Here is an 18,079-nt window from a genome sequence, read left to right as displayed (position 1 = left end):
CTGTGCCAACCCGTGTCCGAGTCTGTGTGCCCCCAGGCCCGGCTGCACCTCTCAGCCTCGCTCAGAGGCCGTCCTGCCTCCTCCTCCTGGGAGGCCTCCAGGGAAGCCCAGGCCAGCACCAGGGTCCCCCAGGCCCAGCCAGCCTGAGCCCACAGCAGCCCCAGAGGACGAGGGGGTCCTGGGTGAGCTGCCTGCCCAGGGGAGCCCCACCTGGGCTGGCGGTTGGAGAGTCACAGCTGTGCCAACTGGGGGGTGTGGTCTCCAAGATCCACATAGAGGAGGAGGGGGCTCCAGGGGGCCAGCCCGGGGGAGCAGGTGAGCATGGCTGCCTCTGACCCCTGCACCCCACCACCCAGAGCAGGACCTGGGATGCTCCCCAAATATGAGCTGGCTCCCAGGTGGCCTCTCCGGCCTTGGTCTCCCCAGCAAGTGGGTGAGGAGGCGGGTTCTGGGCTGTCAGATGCCCCCAAGCTCACTGAGGGGTCTAGACCCCGGCCTCCTCCGGGGCCTCCTTCCCCTGCTCTGAGGGGACTTCCTGCAAGCAGCGAGGGCCCAGCACCCCGCCTGGCCAGCACCCCACCTACCAGCACCCCACCTGCCCAGAACCCCGCCTACCAGCACCTCACCTGCCCAGCACCCCACCTGCCCAGCACCCCACCTGCCCAGCACCCCGCCTACCAGCATTCCACCAGCCCAGTACCCTGCCTGCCAGCACCCCACCTGCCAGCACCCCACCTGCCCAGCACCCCGCCTACAAGCACCCAGCCTGCCCAGCATCCTGCCTGCCCAGCACCCTGCCTGCCCAGCACCCAGCCTGCCAGCAGCCTGCCTACCAGCCTGTACCTGCCTCGCTCCAGCCTGGGAGGCCCTCACTCTGACAGCTCTGAGCCCCAGAGACCCCTGGGAAGAGCTGGTGACCGGCCTCCCTCCCTCCGGCCTAACTGACCCCTGGGCTCTGCCCTCCCAGCTGGTCCTCCCCGTCCAGCGTCTGCCCTGCACCCCCGTTCAGAGGCCTCGGTCTGCCCTGGCCGTGGGCATGGTGATGTCCTGGAAGGTGGGGCTCCCGCCGTCCTCGGCGAAGGGCCCCAAGGCCCTGGTGCCAAGAGAGGATAAGAAGCAGCAAGTGGCGGGTGGGGTCAGGGGGCTGGGGTGCCACAGGGGCTCGGCCTGGGGGATTGTTGAGGGGACGATGGGGTGTGGGCCAGGCCTAAAAGAGGCCAGTGTAGGGGGAAGGACAGGGGCTCCAGGAAGAGGCTGGGAGCCGAGAGGGGACGTCGCTGGGCCACACCATGGAGTCCTGGGGCCAGAACCTAGATGGGAGCTGCTGGCCCCGTGAAGTGAGACCTTCACCTGAGGGCTCGTGGCTGCTGGTCCCACCTTCAGCCCTCCGCACAGCACTCGGGGTGCTGGGGGCCCCAGGGGAGCTGCTGTGGGGCAAGGTGGGCACAGAGCACAGGTGTGGGGGTCCAGCCCCAGCAGGTCCAGGGGTTCCCAAAGGTGTGGATGGAGTCGACGAAGACTATCCACCCTCTTCCTACGGTGGAGTCCTATCCGTCCCGAGTGCAGGGGGGCTTACATAGGGGAATGGGGAACTTACCTAAGGGTCCCTGTTCGGGTGCCATATGTTGGGGTCCAGCCCCAGCAGGTCCAGGGGTTCCCAAAGGTGTGGATGGAGTCAGTGAAGGAGGAAGGACACGGAGGCAGCGTTCAGGTGATCAGCATAGCGAGGTTCTCTTTATTGTCCTGTTACATCTGTATTTATACCATTTGATCCTATAAGCATGCCTCTATAGTCACATCATGGTATGGTTTGGGTAACGTTCTACAGTTCCTTGTTTCTTCTCTGACCTTTGCCAAAAATCCTGTCTCTATCTCGTTCTGTTGATTTTAATCTTGTCTAGGTTAATCTCTGTGTTCCATCACAAGGGCTCTTCCAGGGTCACTGCTCTACTGATAGGCTACAAGGAAGTGACTGAAGGAGATTATCCTCCCCAGTAAAGGTTATGTCCTCCCAGCCTCGCTGCTTGCCTTCCCTGGGACTGCCCTGTGTCGGTGGGTCTCCAGGGGGATAGGCTTTGGTGCTTTCCCTGGTGGGCAGACCCCTGGGGATATGGGCCCAACACGTCCCAAATTTATTGCCAATAGCCTTAGTCCAAGTTCTTCATAAGTAGTACATGGCATTTCTGTAACACTAGGGGGATTTACTGATTTATTCTCTTCCTTAGTCCTGTTAATCCCTAACCTGGGGGAACAACCTTTCTCGGGGAGGTGGTCCTATTGAAAACACATAGCACTAAGAGGGGGAGCGAACATATTCATATACGCCAGGTCCCTTGAAACATAAGCTGTGCAGATGTTCCTTCCCTGCAGCGACTGCGTCAAGCAGCAAGGGTGGACCGGCTTCTGGCAAATTTCCCCATTTTTATTTTTTAAATGACATCACGTGTAAATCAGCGGCCACCGCTCGGATTGGGTTGTTTAAGACTCGGAAGACCTGCTTGTGACTTTGCCAACAGGTCAGTCCAAGGCTTAATCCTATATCGGCTCCCCACATCTCACCCTTCTTTTATATTTTAAGCTACTATAATGAAAGTTTTTACGCATCAAGAACAAAAAGCTACCATAATGAAAGTAAAACTTAAGCATCAAGCACAAAACTCTGGCTATTAAAACAGTAACAAGACAATGCCAATGCAAAAACCAGAACATTTTAAAACTTAAACATAACATTTTTAAAACTAGTAAGAATAATAAAACAATGGCAATGCAGACAGCAAGAGGTGAGTTTCTGCCAAATGAAAGCTTCTTTGGCTGATTTAGCCTCAGTTGTTAACTTCTTCAGCTGACCCCATGTTGGCACCTCGGTCGCTTGCATAGCCTTCCTTTTCTTCTTTTTTCCGCTTCTCTGTCATCGGGGCAACTCTAAGTCTTTAGAACGATGGGACAAGGAGCTTCTCTGGCTCCATTGTGGTGACGCTCGTAACGCTCTGGTACCCAAATTGTCTGCACTGCTGCTTCTGGAAAGATACAAAACACAGCCTCTTCCCCACATCATTGCTGATCTGGTAAAACTCCTGTCTGGTTTGTGTATCCTTCTACCAGGCTGAGTCGGCAGAGGCTATTAGGAGGCCCGATGCCTTTTGGCTGCTGTACAACCCTCTGCATTGTATTTTTTTAAAAAATTTAACATATAACGTTCTTCTCCCCCTTCTTTGTTTTTATTTTATTTTAAATTAAATCTTTATTGTTCAGATTACTACAGTTGTTCCTCTTTTTCCCCCCCATAGCTCCCCTCAACCCAGTTCCCACCCCACCCTCTGCCCTTACCCCCTCGCCCCACTGTCCTCATCCATAGGTGTACGATTTTTGTCCTGTCTCTTCGCGCAAACCCACACCCCTTTCCCCCCGACAATAGTCAGTCCACTTCCTTTCTATGCCCCTGATTCTCTTATATTCACCAATTTATTCTGATCATCAGATTATTTATTCACTTGATTTTTAGATTCACTTGTTGATAGATGTGTATTTGTTGTTCATAATTTTTATCTTTACCTTTTTCTTCCTCTTCCTCTTCTTAAAGGATACCTTTCAGCATTTCATATAATGCTGATTTGGTGGTGATGAACTCCTTTAGCTTTTTCTTATCTGTGAAGCTCTTTATCTGACCTTCAATTCTGAATGATAGCTTTGTTGGGTAGACTAATCTTGGTTGTAGGTTCTTGGCATTCATCACTTTGAATATTTCTTGCCACTCCCTTCTGGCCTGCATAGTTTCTGTTGAGAAATCAGCTGACAGTCATATGGGTACTCGCTTGTAGGTAACTGACTGTCTTTCTCTTGCTGCTTTTAAGATTCTCTCTTTGTTTTTTGCTCTTGGTATTTTAATTATGATGTGTCTTGGTGTGGTCCTCTTTGGACTCCTTTTGTTTGGGGTTCTCTGCACTTCCTGGACTTGTAAGTCTATTTCTTTCACCAGGTGGGGGAAGTTTTCTGTCATTATTTCTTCAAATAGGTTTTTAATATCTTGCTCTCTCTCTTCTTCTGGCACCCCTATAATTCTGATGTTGGTACGCTTGAAGTTGTCCCAGAGGCTCCTTACACTATCTTCATATTTTTTTATTCTTTTTTCTTTTAGTTTTTCTGGTTGGGTGATTTTTGCTTCTTCGTATTTCAAATCTTTGACTTGATGCTTGCGATCCTCTAGTCTGCTGTTGGAATTCTGTATAATATTTTTTATTTCAGTCAGTGTATGCTTAATTTCTAGTTGATTCTTGTTCATAACCTCAAGGGTCTTACTAGATTTCTTGAGGGTCTCACTTAATTTATCGGCGGTTTCTATAAAATTCTTGCAAAACCTTATAAGTTTGGTTTTGAACTCTATATCCAGTAGTTTGCTTTCCTCCATTTCTGTCATTTGTGACCTGTTTCTTTGTCTCCGCATTTTTTATGCTTCCCTGTGTCAATTGAGTGGCTTTCTGTGCTTGGTGTCCTATAGGGCCCAGTGGCTCAGCCTCCCCAATTACCTAAGGTGGACACTCTTGATGCACCCCCTTGTGGGCTTTGTGCGCAGTCTTGTTGTAGTTATGCCTTGATTGTTGTAGGATCACTGGGAGGAATTGACCTCCAGGCCAGTTGGCTGTGAGAATCAGCTGTGTTTGCAGTGGGAGAACTTCTGTGCTGGAGACACCCTTCTGGGGCAAGACTTGCTTCAGTGGGGCTTTGGTGCTCACTGAGTCTGCCCCCTGAGTGTGTCCCTTATGGATCTGAGGAGTTGTAATCTGGATGGTCCCACTCTGACCACTGGGTACACTGGCTCTTGGATCTCTAAGGAGGTGCTAATTTAGCCTCTGCCTGAGGCTACCCAGTAGGAGCTATGGAGAGATCTGCAGATTCCTCTTCTTTGTTTGGGGTTTGGAGGTGCCCAGATGAGGCCCAGCTGTGAAGCAATGCAAGCTGCTGTGGGGCCTTGGGCCTTCTTTTGGAAGTTCTGAGTCTCTCTGACCCAGCTGCAGTTTGTTAGGTAATTTTCAGATTGCAAAGGGCCAGGGCATTCATATGCAAAAGCCTCCGTGCACAGCTTGGGTGGGACGTGGTCTCAGGGAATCAACAGGTCGGAGCAAACAGCTATGGCTTCTCCTCAGTCCTACCCTAAGAAGCCCTGTGTCTCAGTGTCCTGATAATCGCTGCAAGCACCTCTGAAAGAAAGCCGCCCTCGAGTTCTGCCTGATGCCAGACAGTCCAGTTTCTCCCCGTATGAGTCTGGGTCCCCAAAGACTTGCCCGGAACTAGAGTTCAGAGCAGTTGGGAGCTTGAGACTCCCTCCCGATTGAAAAAGACAACCACGTCCTCAGTTGCCAGCCCTTTCTGTGTGCACCTCCATACCTCTGCACTTTACTTTCGCATCTCCTCTGAGTCTCAGTGTGCTTTTCACTTTCCTTCTAGTTGTAGAATTTCCACTCAGCCAGCCTTCCTGTGGTTCTGGATGATGTCCGTTTTGTCTTTTAGTTGTATTTTTGAAGTTATTGTGGGAGGCAGCAATTTCCGGTGTTTACCTATGCCGCCATCTTGGTTTCTCCCCTTTTTTTATTTTTCTAGAAAAGGTTTATATTGATGGAATTGTCAGTTTTTCTCTTTGTGTCAGGAGCTAACTTTGATGTGTTAAAACTAAGTAAAATGCATTTACTCAATCCAAAGCAGGCATTATAAAGAAAAAGCCCAAATGCTCTCTTGTATCCATTTTAAGAGTAGGATTGGCGCTTTCCACTATTACCTAAGTCCTGATCTATCACCCCAGGGAGAGCTTGCCAATCCTCCACTTACCTGGGGTGGAAAGGCGGCAGTGGGGTTAAGGATAAGGCTCCTTGGGCCTATCCTCTCCCATGCCTTTGCATTTACCATTCCTTCCTCAGAAAAGCATGGACATACTTCTTGCATAAAACGTTCCGTCTGACTGGGAGTAACCTTAACTCCTCTGCTAGCAAGCATATGTGGTAAAAGATCAATATGGAGTCTTTTTTCTTTAGACTCAGTATGGCACATCTTCTTAATCCAGAGATCAATACAGAGTCTTCATTCTTTGGACTCAGTATGGCACATCTTCTCAATCCAAGTTCTGTACTATCCACCTTCTTACCCTACTTATCCACTATAGGGGGGTCTGCAGCACCCTGGTGGAGTCCTATCCATCCCAGATGTAGGGGTTCTCAATGGGGGGGCTTACCTAGGGGAATCCTGTTCCAGGGGTTCCCAAAGGTGTGGACGGAGTCAGTGAAGGAGGAAGGACACGGAGGCAGCGTTCAGGTGATCATCATAGCGAGGTCCTCTCTTTATTGTCCTGTTACATCTGTATTTATACCATTTGATCCTATAAGCATGCCTCTATATTCACATCATGGTATGTTTTGGGTAACGTTCTACAGTTCCTTGTTTCTTCTCTGACCTTTGCCAAAAATCCTGTCTATATCTAGTTCTGTTGATTTAAATGTCATCTAGGTTAATCTCTGTGTTCCATCACAAGGGCTCTTCCAGGGTCACTGCTCTACTGATAGGCTACAAGGAAGTGGCTGAAGGGGTTTATCCTGCCCAGTAAAGGTTATGTCCTCCCAGCCTCGCTGCTTGCCTTCCCTGGGACTGCCCTGGGTCGGTGGGTCTCCAGGGGGATAGGCTTTGGTGCTTTCCCTGGTGGGCAGACCCCTGGGGATGTGGGCCCAACAAGTCCCAAATTTATTGCCAACAGCCTTAGTTCAAGTTCTTCATAAGTAGTACATGGTATTTCTGTAACACTAGGGGGATTTACTGATTTATTCTCTTCCTTAGTCCTGTTAATCCCTAACCTGGGGGAACAACCTTTCTCGGGGAGGTGGTCCTGTTTAAAACACATAGCGCTAAGAGGGGGAGCACACATATGCCATATACGCTAGGTCCCTTGAAACATAAGCTGTGTAGATGTTCCTTCCCTGAAGTGACTGTGTCAAGCAGCAAGGGTGGACCAGCTTCCAGAAAATTCCCCATTTTTATTTTTTAAAGGACCGCACATGTAAATCGGAGGCCACCTCTCAGATTGGGTTGTTTAAGACTCGGAAGACCTGCTTGTGACTTTGCCAACAGGTCAGTCCGAGGCTTAACGCTATATCGGCTCCCCACACACGGGAGAGGTCCCTCACGGTCCCAGCCCTGTGGCCGGACCACCCAGGGACCTGGAGGGCAGACCAGAGGTGTGGGGGTGGGGGATGGGGGAGCCCAGGGCTGGGCAGGAAGAGCCCCTGCGCCCCCCAGCTCTCTGGGCTGATGTGGAAACATGGCCTGGTGTCAGGGAGATGGGGAGACGTTGGCCTCAGCTGAGTGGGGACAGCAGGGCCATCAGGCCCCTCATTAAGGTCCTAATGACCTCGCGGCCCCAGAGGTGCTGACGGCCAAGGCGGGTTCCTGCGCACCCAGCACACTCCGCTCAGGGCAAATGGTCTGGAAAGTGCAGCCTCAGCCTTCGGGCCATCTGTCACCCCCTTGGGCGCCAACGGCCGGGCAGGTGGGTCTATAAAGCAGGCTGGACCCAGCAGCCCCCAGCCTAGCACCCGGACCCGCTGCATCCACAGGCCGTCAGCAAGCAGGTGGGTCAGGGACGCTGTGCTGCTGGGTCGGGGATGCCCGCTTGGGTCAAGGCTGCATGTCTGGGTCGGGACTGCCCATCTGGGAAGGGGCTGTCTCCCAGGCCCAGGGTTCCGGGCTGTCCAGGATGCGGGCTCTTCCCTCAAAGCGCTGGAGGGTGAGCACTGGGTGGGGGGTCCCCGCCGGGCACGGGCCCCTCACTGGCATCGACCCCTCCCGTCCCCAGTCCTCGACGCCCGGCCATGGCCCTGTGGACGCGCCTCCTGCCCCTGCTCGCCCTGCTGGCCCTCTGGGCACCCGCCCCAGCCCAGGCCTTCGTGAACCAGCACCTGTGCGGCTCGCACCTGGTGGAGGCTCTGTACCTGGTATGCGGGGAGCGCGGCTTCTTCTACACACCCAAGGACCGCCGGGAGCTGCCCGACCCGCAGGGTGAGCCACCACCACTTGCCCCTCGGTCACATCCTAAAGAGACTGGCTACCTGGCCAGCGTCGGCTCCAGGGGGAGAGAGTGGGTGACCCCCGAAGGCGGGCGTGTCCCCTCCCTTCCTTCCAGCCCCCCTCAGACAAGCCCCCGCCTGCTCCCTCTGCCTCTGACGGCAGCTGCCCGGCAGTGTCATCTTGGGGTCTGGTCCTGGCCTTGGGGGTGCCCCCCTCTCCTGCCCGAATGCCTGTAGGGCCCAGGAGCAAGGCAGGCTGTGTGGGGTGGCCCTGGGAGCCGATGGCAAAATGCAGGCACCACCCCAGGCGGCAGGGCCCACTCTCCACAGGTCGGCTCGGGGCGGGGCCGGGGTGGGGGTCCCCAGGCGGCCCTGATGGCGGATCCCTGTCTCTCCTCCTGGTCAGGGGGGGAGGCGGAGATGGGTGCAGGCGGCCCGCAGGCCCTGGCCCTGGAGGGGCTCCTGCAGAAACGCGGCATCGTGGACCAGTGCTGCACCAGCATCTGCTCGCTCTACCAGCTGGAGAACTACTGCAACTAGGCCCCCCGTGCCCAGCCACCCTGGGCCTGGCTGCTCCCTGCTCCCCAGATCCAATAAACCCCTGAACCAGCCTTGCTTGAGTGGTCGTTGCAGTGTGGGCGGGGTGTGTGGGGGAGGCACAGGAGCCACCGCCTTGGCCATGGCTGCCACGGGGCACTCCCAAGTCCCCCCTCTCTTTCTCCCTGCACTGACCCCTCTGAGCTCCCTCCACACTCACCGGGTGCCCTGGGCAGGGGTACTGTCCCCAGGTGGCCAGCACCTTCAGCGCCCGCGGTCCCCTGCCTGGTCCCTGGTGGACTCCCGGCCCCGGCGGCTTCAGGACGGGACAGAGAAAGGGGGGGTCTCGGGGGGCTGGGGTCGGGGCTGGCAGGGAGCTGAGCCTTCACTCAGACCTGAGCGCTCGGGCCCCGGGAGATGTTGGGGGAACAGAATGGGGCTGTTCAGGAGGTTGCCCCACTTTAGGCCCGAGAAGCCCGCTGCTGGGGCGCTCCTGAGGGGAGCACTTGGAGGGGAGAGGCTGGGCCGAGAGGGAGGAGGGAGGGCATGAGATGCTGCCCAGCTCGGGGTGGGCTAGGCAGCCCAGGACCCCAGCCCGGACCCGGCAGGAGGAGCCCCGGGGCCCTGGGGGACACAGGACAGGACAGGCAGCACCCCTGGGACCCCGTGCTGGGCCTCCAGGCTGTGTCCCCCACAGGCTACAGCCCACAGGCCAGGGTTGAGACCGGGACCTCGCCCCCTCCGCCCTCTCCTCCCCCCAACAGCCACGTCCCCCTGCACCACGCCGGTGGTCACCACCAGATCTGCCCCCAGGTCCCTCGAGGTCCAGGTCTTCACCCTCCTCAGCACCCATGGCAGCCCCGGTGGCTCCTCTGGGCACTCCCTCAGGCCCCGCCTGGCATGCCAGGGAGCCAGGGAAGTCAGCGGGTGACCTGACCGCACCAAGGCCTGGCAGCCTGCCAGCCACTGGGCCAAGCCAATCTGTACCTAACTCCTGTGCTAGCAAGCATATGTGTTCAAAGATCAATACGGAGTCTTTTTTCTTTGGACTCAGTATGGCACATCTTCTCAATCTAAGGTCTGTACTACCCACCTTCTTACCCTACTTGTCTGCTATAGGGGGGTCTGCAGCACCCTGGTGGAGTCCTACCTGTCCCGAGTGTGGGGTTCTCAATGGAGGGGGGAGGGGCTTACCTATTGGAATCCTGTTCCAGGGGTTCCCAAAGGTGTGGACGGAGTCGGCGAAGACTATCCACCCTCTTCCTACGGTGGAGTCCTGTCCGTCCTGAGTGCAGGGGGGCTTACCTAGAGGAATGGGAGGCTTACCTAAGGCTCCCTGTTCGGGCGCCACTCGTTGGGGTCCAGCCCCCAGCAGGTCCAGGGATTCCCAAAGGTGTGGACGGAGTCGGCGTAGAAGGAAGGACACGGAGGCAGCGTTCAGGTGATCATCATAGCGAGGTTCTCTCCTTATTGTCCTGTTACATCTGTATTTATACCATTTGATCCTATAAGCATGCCTCTATAGTCACATCATGGTATGGTTTGGGTAACGTTCTACAGTTCCTTGTTTCTTCTCTGACCTTTGCCAAAAATCCGGTCTCTATCTAGTTCTGTTGATTTAAATGTCATCTAGGTTAATCTCTGTGTTCCATCACAAGGGCTCTTCCAGGGCCACTGCTCTACTGATAGGCTACAAGGAAGTGACTGAAGGAGATTATCCTGCCCAGTAAAGGTTATGTCCTCCCAGCCTCGCTGCTTGCCTTCCCTGGGACTGCCCTGTGTCGGTGGTTCTCCAGGGGGATAGGCTTTGGTGCTTTCCCTGTTGGGCAGACCCCTGGGGATGTGGGCCCAACCAGTCCCAAATTTATTGCCAACAGTCTTGGTCCAAGTTCTTCATAAGTAGTACATGGTATTTCTGTAACACTAGGGGGATTTACTGATTTATTCTCTTCCTTAGTCCCGTTAACCCCTAACCTGGGGAACAACGTTTCTTGGGGAGATGGTCCTGTTTAAAACACATAGCGCTAAGAGGGGGAGCACACATATTCATACACGCCAGGTCCCCACACACAGGCGATGTCCCTCACTGTCCCAGCTCTGCGGCCAGACCACCGGGGTCTGGAGGGCAGACCTGAGGTGCGGGGTGGGGGCGAGAGGAGCCCAGGGCTGGGCAGGAAGAGCCCCCACACCCCCCAGATCTCTGGGCTGATATGGAAACATGGCATGGTGCCGGGGAGACGGGGAGACGTTGGCCTCAGCTGAGTGGAGACAGCAGGGCCATCAGGCCCCTCGTTAAAGTCCTAATGACCCTGCGGCCCCAGAGGTGCTGACGGCCAAGGTGGGTTCCTGGGCACCCAGCACACTCCGCTCTGGGCAAATGATCCGGAACATGTAGCCTCAGTCCCGGGCCACTGGCCATCCCCTGGGGTGCCAACCGGCCTGGCAGGTCGGGCTATAAAGGAGGCCGGGCCCAGCAGCCCTCCGCCCTCCGCCCTCCGCCCTCCGCCCTCCGCTGGACCCGCGGAACCCACAGGCCGTCAGCAAGCAGGTGGGTCAGGGACGCTGCAGAGCTGGGTCCGGGCTGTCCAGCATGCGGGCTCGTCCCTCAAAACGCTGGAGAGTGAGCACTGGGCGGTGGGTCCCCGCCAGGCACGGGCCCCTCACTGGCATGGACCCCTCCCGTCCCCAGTCCTCGACGCCCGGCCATGGCCCTGTGGACGCGCCTCCTGCCCCTGCTCGCCCTGCTGGCCCTCTGGGCGCCCGCCCCCGCCCCCGCTCAGGATGGGGACAAGCACCTGTGCGGCGAGGATCTGGTGGATACGCTGACCATAGTGTGCGGAGATCGGGGCTTCTACAGTCCCACGGAACGCCGGGAGCTGCCCAACGCACAGGGTGAGCCACCACCCTTCACCCCTCCGTCACATCCTAAAGGAACCGGCTACCTGGCCAGCGTCGGCTCTAGGGGCAGAGAGTGGGTGACGCCCGAGGGCGGGCCTGTCCCCTCCCTGCCTTTCATCCCCCCTCAACAAGCCCCCGCCTGCTCCCTCTGCCTCTGACGGCAGCTGCCCGGCAGTGTCATCTTGGGGTCCGGTCCTGGCCATAGGGGTGCCCTCCTCTCCTGCCTGAATGCCTGTAGGGCCCAGGAGTGGGGCTGGCTGTGTGAGGTTGCCCAGGGGGCCGATGGCAAAAAGCAGGGACCACCCATGGTGGCAGGGCCTGCTCTCCTCAGGGCTGCTCGGGGCGGGGCCAGGGTGGGGTTCCTCGGGCGGCCCTGATGGCGGATCCCCATCTCTCCTCCTGGGCAGCAGGGGAGGTGGAGATGGGCGCGGGCGGCCAGCAGGCCCTGGCCCTGGAGGAACTCCTGCAGAAGCGCGGCATCGTGGAGGAGTGCTGCTACGGCATCTGCTCGCTCTACCAGCTGGAGAGATACTGCAACTAGGCCCCCCGCGCCCAGCCACCCTGGGCCTGGCCGCTCCCTGCTCCCCAGACCCAATAAACCCCTGAACCAGCCTTGCTTGAGTGGTCTGTGCGGTGTGGGCGGGGCGTGTGGGGGAGGCACAGGAGCCACCGCCTTGGCCATGGCTGCCACGGGGCACCCCTGAGTCCCCTCTCTGTCTCCCTGCACTGGCCCCTCTGAGCTCCCTCCACACTCACCGGGTGCCCTGGGCAGGGGGTACTGTCCCCAGGTGGCCAGCTCCTTCAGCGCCCGCGGTCCCCTGCCTGGTCCCTGGTGGACTCCCGGCCCCGGCGGCTTCAGGACGGGACAGGGAAGGGGGTGTCTCGGGGGGCTGGGGTCGGGGCTGGTAGGGAGCTGAGCCTTCACTCAGCCCTGAGCGCTCGGGCCCCGGGGGCTTTTGGGGGAACAGAATGGGGCTGTTCAGGAGGTTGCCCCACTTTACGCCCGAGAAGCCTGCTGCTGGGGCGCTCCTGAAGGGGGCCCTTGGAGGGGAGAGGCTGGGCCGAGAGGGAGGAGGGAGGGCATGAGATGCGGCCTAGCTCGGGGTGGGCTCGGCAGCCCGGAACCCCAGCCCGGGCCCGGCAGGAGGAGCCCCGTGGCCCTGGGGGACACAGGACAGGACAGGCAGCACCCCTGGGACCCCGTGCTGGGCCTCCGGGCTGTGTCCCCCACAGGCTACAGCCCACAGCCCAGGGTTGAGGCCCGGACGCCAACCCCTCCGCCCTCTCCTCCCCCCAACAGCCACGTCCCCCCGCCCCCACCCGCGGTCACACCCACACCTGCCCCCAGGTCCCTGGAGGTCCAGGTCTTCACCCTCCTCAGCACCCATGGCAGCCCAGGTGGCTCCTCTGGGCACTCCCTCAGGCCACCGCCTGGCATGCCAGGGAGCCAGGGAAGTCAGCAGGTGACCTGACCGCACCAAGGCCTGGCAGCCTGCCAGCCACTGGGCCAAGCCAATCTGTACCTAACTCCTGTGCTAGCAAGCATATGTGTTCAAAGATCAATACGGAGTCTTTTTTCTTTGGACTCAGTATGGCACATCTTCTCAATCTAAGGTCTGTACTACCCACCTTCTTACCCTACTTGTCTGCTATAGGGGGGTCTGCAGCACTCTGGTGGAGTCCTACCCGTCCCGAGTGTGGGGTTCTCAATGGAGGGGGGAGGGGCTTACCTATTGGAATCCTGTTCCAGGGGTTCCCAAAGATGTGGACGGAGTCGGCGAAGACTATCCACCCTCTTCCTACGGTGGAGTCCTGTCCGTCCCGAGTGTAGGGGGGCTTACCTAGAGGAATGGGAGGCTTACCTAAGGGTCCCTGTTCGGGCGCCACTCGTTGGGGTCCAGCCCCCAGCAGGTCCAGGGATTCCCAAAGGTGTGGACGGAGTCGGCGTAGAAGGAAGGACACGGAGGCAGCGTTCAGGTGATCATCATAGCGAGGTTCTCTCCTTATTGTCCTGTTACATCTGTATTTATACCATTTGATCCTATAAGCATGCCTCTATAATCACATCATGGTATGTTTTGGGTAACGTTCTACAGTTCCTTGTTTCTTCTCTGACCTTTGCCAAAAATCCGGTCTCTATCTCGTTCTGTTGATTTAAATGTCATCTAGGTTAATCTCTGTGTTCCATCACAAGGGCTCTTCCAGGGTCACTGCTCTACTGATAGGCTACAAGGAAGTGAATGAAGGGGTTTATCCTACCCAGTAAAGGTTATGTCCTCCCAGCCTCGCTGCTTGCCTTCCCTGGGACTGCCCTGTGTCTGTGGGTCTCCAGGGGGATAGGCTTTGGTGCTTTCCCTGTTGGGAAGACCACTGTGGATGTGGGGCCAACCAGTCCCAAATTTATTGCCAACAGTCTTGGTCCAAGTTCTTCATAAGTAGTACATGGCATTTCTGTAACACTAGGGGGATTTACTGATTTATTCTCTTCCTTAGTCCTGTTAACCCCTAACCTGGGGAACAACGTTTCTCGGGGAGGTGGTCCTGGTTAAAACACATAGCGCTAAGAGGGGTAGCACACATATTCATACACGCCAGGTCTCCACACACAGGCGATGTCCCTCACGGTCCCAGCCCTGCGGCCGGACCACCAGTGTCTGGAGGGCAGACCAGAGGTGCGGTGTGTGGGCGAGGGGAGCCCAGGGCTGGGCAGGAAGAGCCCCCGCGCCCCCCAGATCTCTGGGCTGATATGGAAATATGGCCTGGTGCCGGGGAGACGGGGAGACCTTGTCCTCAGCTGAGTGGGGACAGCAGGGCCATCAGGCCCCTCGTTAAAGTCCTAATGACCCTGCGGCCCCAGCGGTGCTGACGGTCAAGGCGGGTTCCTGGGCACCCAGCACACTCCGCTCTGGACAAATGGTCCGGAACGTGTAGCCTCAGTCCCGGGCCATTGGCCACCCCCTGGTGTGCCAACCGGCCTGGCAGGTCGGGCTATAAAGGAGGCCGGGCCCAGCAGCCCTCCGCCCTCCACCCTCCACTGGACCCGCCACACCCACAGGCCGTCAGCAAGCAGGTGGGTCAGGGACGTTGCGCTGCTGGGTCTGGGCTGTCCAGGATGCGGGCTCTTCCCTCAAAGCGCTGGAGGGTGAGCACTGGGTGGGGGGTCCCCGCTGGGCACGGGCCCCTCACTGCCATCGGCCCCTCCCGTGCCCAGTCCTCGACGCCCGGCCATGGCCCTGTGGACGCGCCTCCTGCCCCTGCTCGCCCTGCTGGTCCTCTGGGCGCCCGCCCCGTCTCAGTCTGAGGACCAGCACCTGTGTGGCGAGTATCTGGAGGATGTGATGACTATAACATGCGGAGATCGGGGCTTCAAGAATCCCACGGCCCCCCTGGAGCTGCCCGACACACAGGGTGAGCCACCACCCCTCGCCCCTCCGTCACATCCTAAAGGAACCGGCTACCTGGCCAGCGTCGGCTCTAGGGGCAGAGAGTTGGTGACCCCCGAGGGTGGGCCTGTTCCCCCCTGCCTTCCATCCCCCATTAACAAGCACCTGCCTGCTCCCTCTGCCTCTGACGGCAGCTGCCCGGCAGTGTCATCTTGGGGTCCGGTCCTGGCCATTGGGGTACCCCCTCTCCTGCCCGAATGCCTGTGGGACCCAGGAGCGGGGTGTGAGGTTGCCCTGGGGGCTGATGGCAAAATGCAGGGACCACCCTGGGAGGCAGGGCCCGCTCTCCCCAGGGCTGCTTAGGGCGGGGCTGGGGTGGGGGGCCTTGGGCGGCCCTGATGGCGGATCCCCGTCTCTCCTTGTGCGGTGTGGCACAGGCGTCCTGCCCCGCATCTCCCTGGAGGAGCTCCTGCAGAAGAGCGGCATCGTGGAGGAGTGCTGCATCAACGTCTGCTCATTCTATGAGCTGGAGAGATACTGCAACTAGGCCCCCCGCGCCCAGCCACCCGGGGCCTGGCCCTCCCTGCCCCCCAAGACCCAATAAACCCCCGAACCAGCCTTGCTTGTGTGGTCTGTGCGGTGTGGGCGGGGTGTGTGGGGGAGGCCCAGGGGCCACCGCCTTGGCCATGGCTGCCGCGGGGCACCCCTGAGTCCCCTCTCTGTCTCCCTGCATTTGCCCCTCTGAGTCTCCTCCACACTCACCGGGTGCCCTGGGCAGGGGGTACTGTCCCCAGGTGGCCAGCTCCTTCAGCGCCCGCGGACCCCTGCCTGGTCCCTGGTGGACTCCTGGCTCCGGCTGCTTCAGGACGGGACAGGGAAGGGGGGGTCTCGGGGGGCTGGGGTCAGGACTGGCAGGGAGCTGAGCCTTCACTCAGCCCCGAGCGCTCAGGCCCCGGGGGCTGTTGGGGGAACAGAATGGGGCTGTTCAGGAGGTTGCCCCACTTTAGGCCCGAGAAGCCTGCTGCTGGGGCGCTCCTGAGGGGGGCCCTTGGAGGGGAGAGGCTGGGCCAAGAGGGAGGAGGGAGGGCATGAGATGCGGCCCAGCTCGGGGTGGGCTAGGCAGCCCGGGACCCCAGCCCGGACCCGGCAGGAGGAACCCGGGGCCCTGGGGGACACAGGACAGGACAGGCAGCACCCCTGGGACCCCGTGCTGGGCCTCCGGGCTGTGTCCCCCACAGGTTACAGCCCACAGCCCAGGGTTGAGGCCCGGACCCCGTCCCCTCTGCCATCTCCTCCCCCCGACAGCCACGTCCCTCCGCTCCACGCCGGCGGTCCCCCCAGATCTGCCCCCAGGTCCCTTGAGGTCCAGGTCTTCACCCTCCTCAGCACCCATGGCAGCCCAGGTGGCTCCACTGGGCACTCCCTCAGGCCCCGCCTGGCATGCCAGGGAGCCAGGGAAGTCAGCGGGTGACCTGACCACACCAAGGCCTGGCCAGCCTGCCAGCCACTGGGCCAAGCCAATCTGTACCTAACTCCTGTGCTAGCAAGCATATGTGTTCAAAGATCAATACGGAGTCTTTTTTCTTTAGACTCAGTATGGCACATCTTCTCAATCTAAGGTCTGTACTACCCACCTTCTTACCCACTTGTCCTCTGTAGGGGGGTCTGCAGCACCCAGGTGGAGTCCTACCCGTCCCGAGTGTGGGGTTCTCAATGGAGGGGGGAGGGGCTTACCTATTGGAATCCTGTTCCAGGGGTTCCCAAATGTGTGGACGGAGTCGGCGAAGACTATCCACCCTCTTCCTTCAGTGGAGTCCTGTCCGTCCCGAGTGTGGGGGGGCTTACCTAGAGGAAAAGGAGGCTTACCTAAGGGTCCCTGTTCGGGCGCCATTCATTGGGGTCCAGCCCCCAGCAGGTCCAGGGGTTCCCAAAGGTGTGGACGGAGTCGGCGAAGAAGGAAGGACACGGAGGCAGCGTTCAGGTGATCATCATAGCGAGGTTCTCTCCTTATTGTCCTGTTACATCTGTATTTATACCATTTGATCCTATAAGCATGCCTCTATATTCACATCATGGTATGGTTTGGGTAACGTTCTACAGTTCCTTGTTTCTTCTCTGACCTTTGCCAAAAATCCTGTCTCTATCTAGTTCTATTGATTTAAATGTCATCTAGGTTAATCTCTGTGTTCCATCACAAGGGCTCTTCCAGGGCCACTGCTCTACTGATAGGTTACAAGGAAGTGACTGAAGGAGATTATCCTGCCCAGTAAAGGTTATGTCCTCACAGCCTCGCTGCTTGCCTTCCCTGGGACTGCCCTGTGTCGGTGGGTCTCCAGGGGGATAGGCTTTGGTGCTTTCCCTGTTGGGCAGACCCCTGGGGATGTGGGCCCAACAAGTCCCAAATTTATTGCCTACAGTCTTGGTCCAAGTTCTTCATAAGTAGTACATGGTATTTCTGTAACACTAGGGGGATTTACTGATTTATTCTCTTCTTTAGTCCTGTTAATCCCTAACCTGGGGAAAAAACCTTTCTCGGGGAGGTGGTCCTGTTTAAAACACATAGTGCTAAGAGGGGGAGCACACATATGCCATATACGCCAGGTCCCCACACACAGGAGATGTCCCTCACTGTCTCAGCCCTGCAGTTGTACCACCCGGTGTCTGGAGGGCAGACCAGAGGTGCGGGGTGGGGGCGGGGGGAGCCCAGGGCTGGGCAGGAAGAGTCCCCACGCCCCAGGGCTGATATCGAAACATGGCCTGGTGCCGGGGAGACGGGGAGACATTGTCCTCAGCTGAGTGGGGACAGCAGGGCCATCAGGCCCCTCGTTAAAGTCCTAATGACCCTGCGGCCCCAGAGGTGCTGACGGCCAAGGTGGGTTCCTGGGCACCCAGCACACTCCGCTCTGGACAAATGGTCCGGAACGAGTAGCCGCAGCCTCGGGCCATGTGCCACCCCCTGGTGTGCCAACCGGCCTGGCAGGTTGGGCTATAAAGGAGGCTGGGCTTGGCAACCCTCCACCTTCCGCCCTCCGCCCTCCGCCTTCCGCCCTCCGCTGGACCTGCCGCACTCACATGCCGTCAGCAAGCAGGTGGGTTAGGGACGTTGCGCTGCTGGGTCCGGGATGCCCGCCTGGGTGGAGGCTGCACGTCTGGGTCGGGACTGCCCATCTGGGAAGGGGCTGTCTCCCAGGCCCAGGGTTCCGGGCTGTCCAGGATGCG

The 18,079-nt window shown here is 58.3% G+C and overlaps 3 protein-coding genes across 3 annotated transcripts; all 3 read left to right on the top strand.

The window, feature by feature from the left end:
- Nucleotides 1–7,847: 7,847 nt before the first annotated feature.
- On the top strand, nt 7,848–8,582 carry LOC308524823 (insulin-like; the record flags this gene model as incomplete). Its single annotated transcript, XM_081099414.1, has 2 exons — nt 7,848–8,034; nt 8,449–8,582. 2 exons carry the CDS (start codon nt 7,848–7,850, stop codon nt 8,580–8,582), a joined length of 321 nt encoding a protein of 106 aa, XP_080955540.1.
- Nucleotides 8,583–11,284: 2,702 nt separating this feature from the next.
- LOC308524824 (insulin-like) lies at nt 11,285–12,018 on the top strand (the record flags this gene model as incomplete). Its single annotated transcript, XM_081099415.1, has 2 exons — nt 11,285–11,471; nt 11,885–12,018. 2 exons carry the CDS (start codon nt 11,285–11,287, stop codon nt 12,016–12,018), a joined length of 321 nt encoding a protein of 106 aa, XP_080955541.1.
- A 2,686-nt stretch (nt 12,019–14,704) lies between these two features.
- LOC308524714 (insulin-like) lies at nt 14,705–15,407 on the top strand (the record flags this gene model as incomplete). The annotated part of the gene is made up of 2 exons (XM_081099269.1): nt 14,705–14,885; nt 15,298–15,407. The coding sequence occupies 2 exons, from the start codon at nt 14,705–14,707 to the stop codon at nt 15,405–15,407; spliced, it is 291 nt and encodes a 96-aa protein (XP_080955395.1).
- Nucleotides 15,408–18,079: the final 2,672 nt, after the last annotated feature.

Source organism: Myotis nattereri, assembly GCF_964212035.1.
Source record: "Myotis nattereri genome assembly, chromosome: 9".
Taxonomy (NCBI): Eukaryota; Metazoa; Chordata; class Mammalia; order Chiroptera; family Vespertilionidae; genus Myotis; species Myotis nattereri.
The sequence above is the reverse complement of the archived record's forward strand: the minus strand, read 5'-3'. Positions and strand labels throughout refer to the sequence as shown.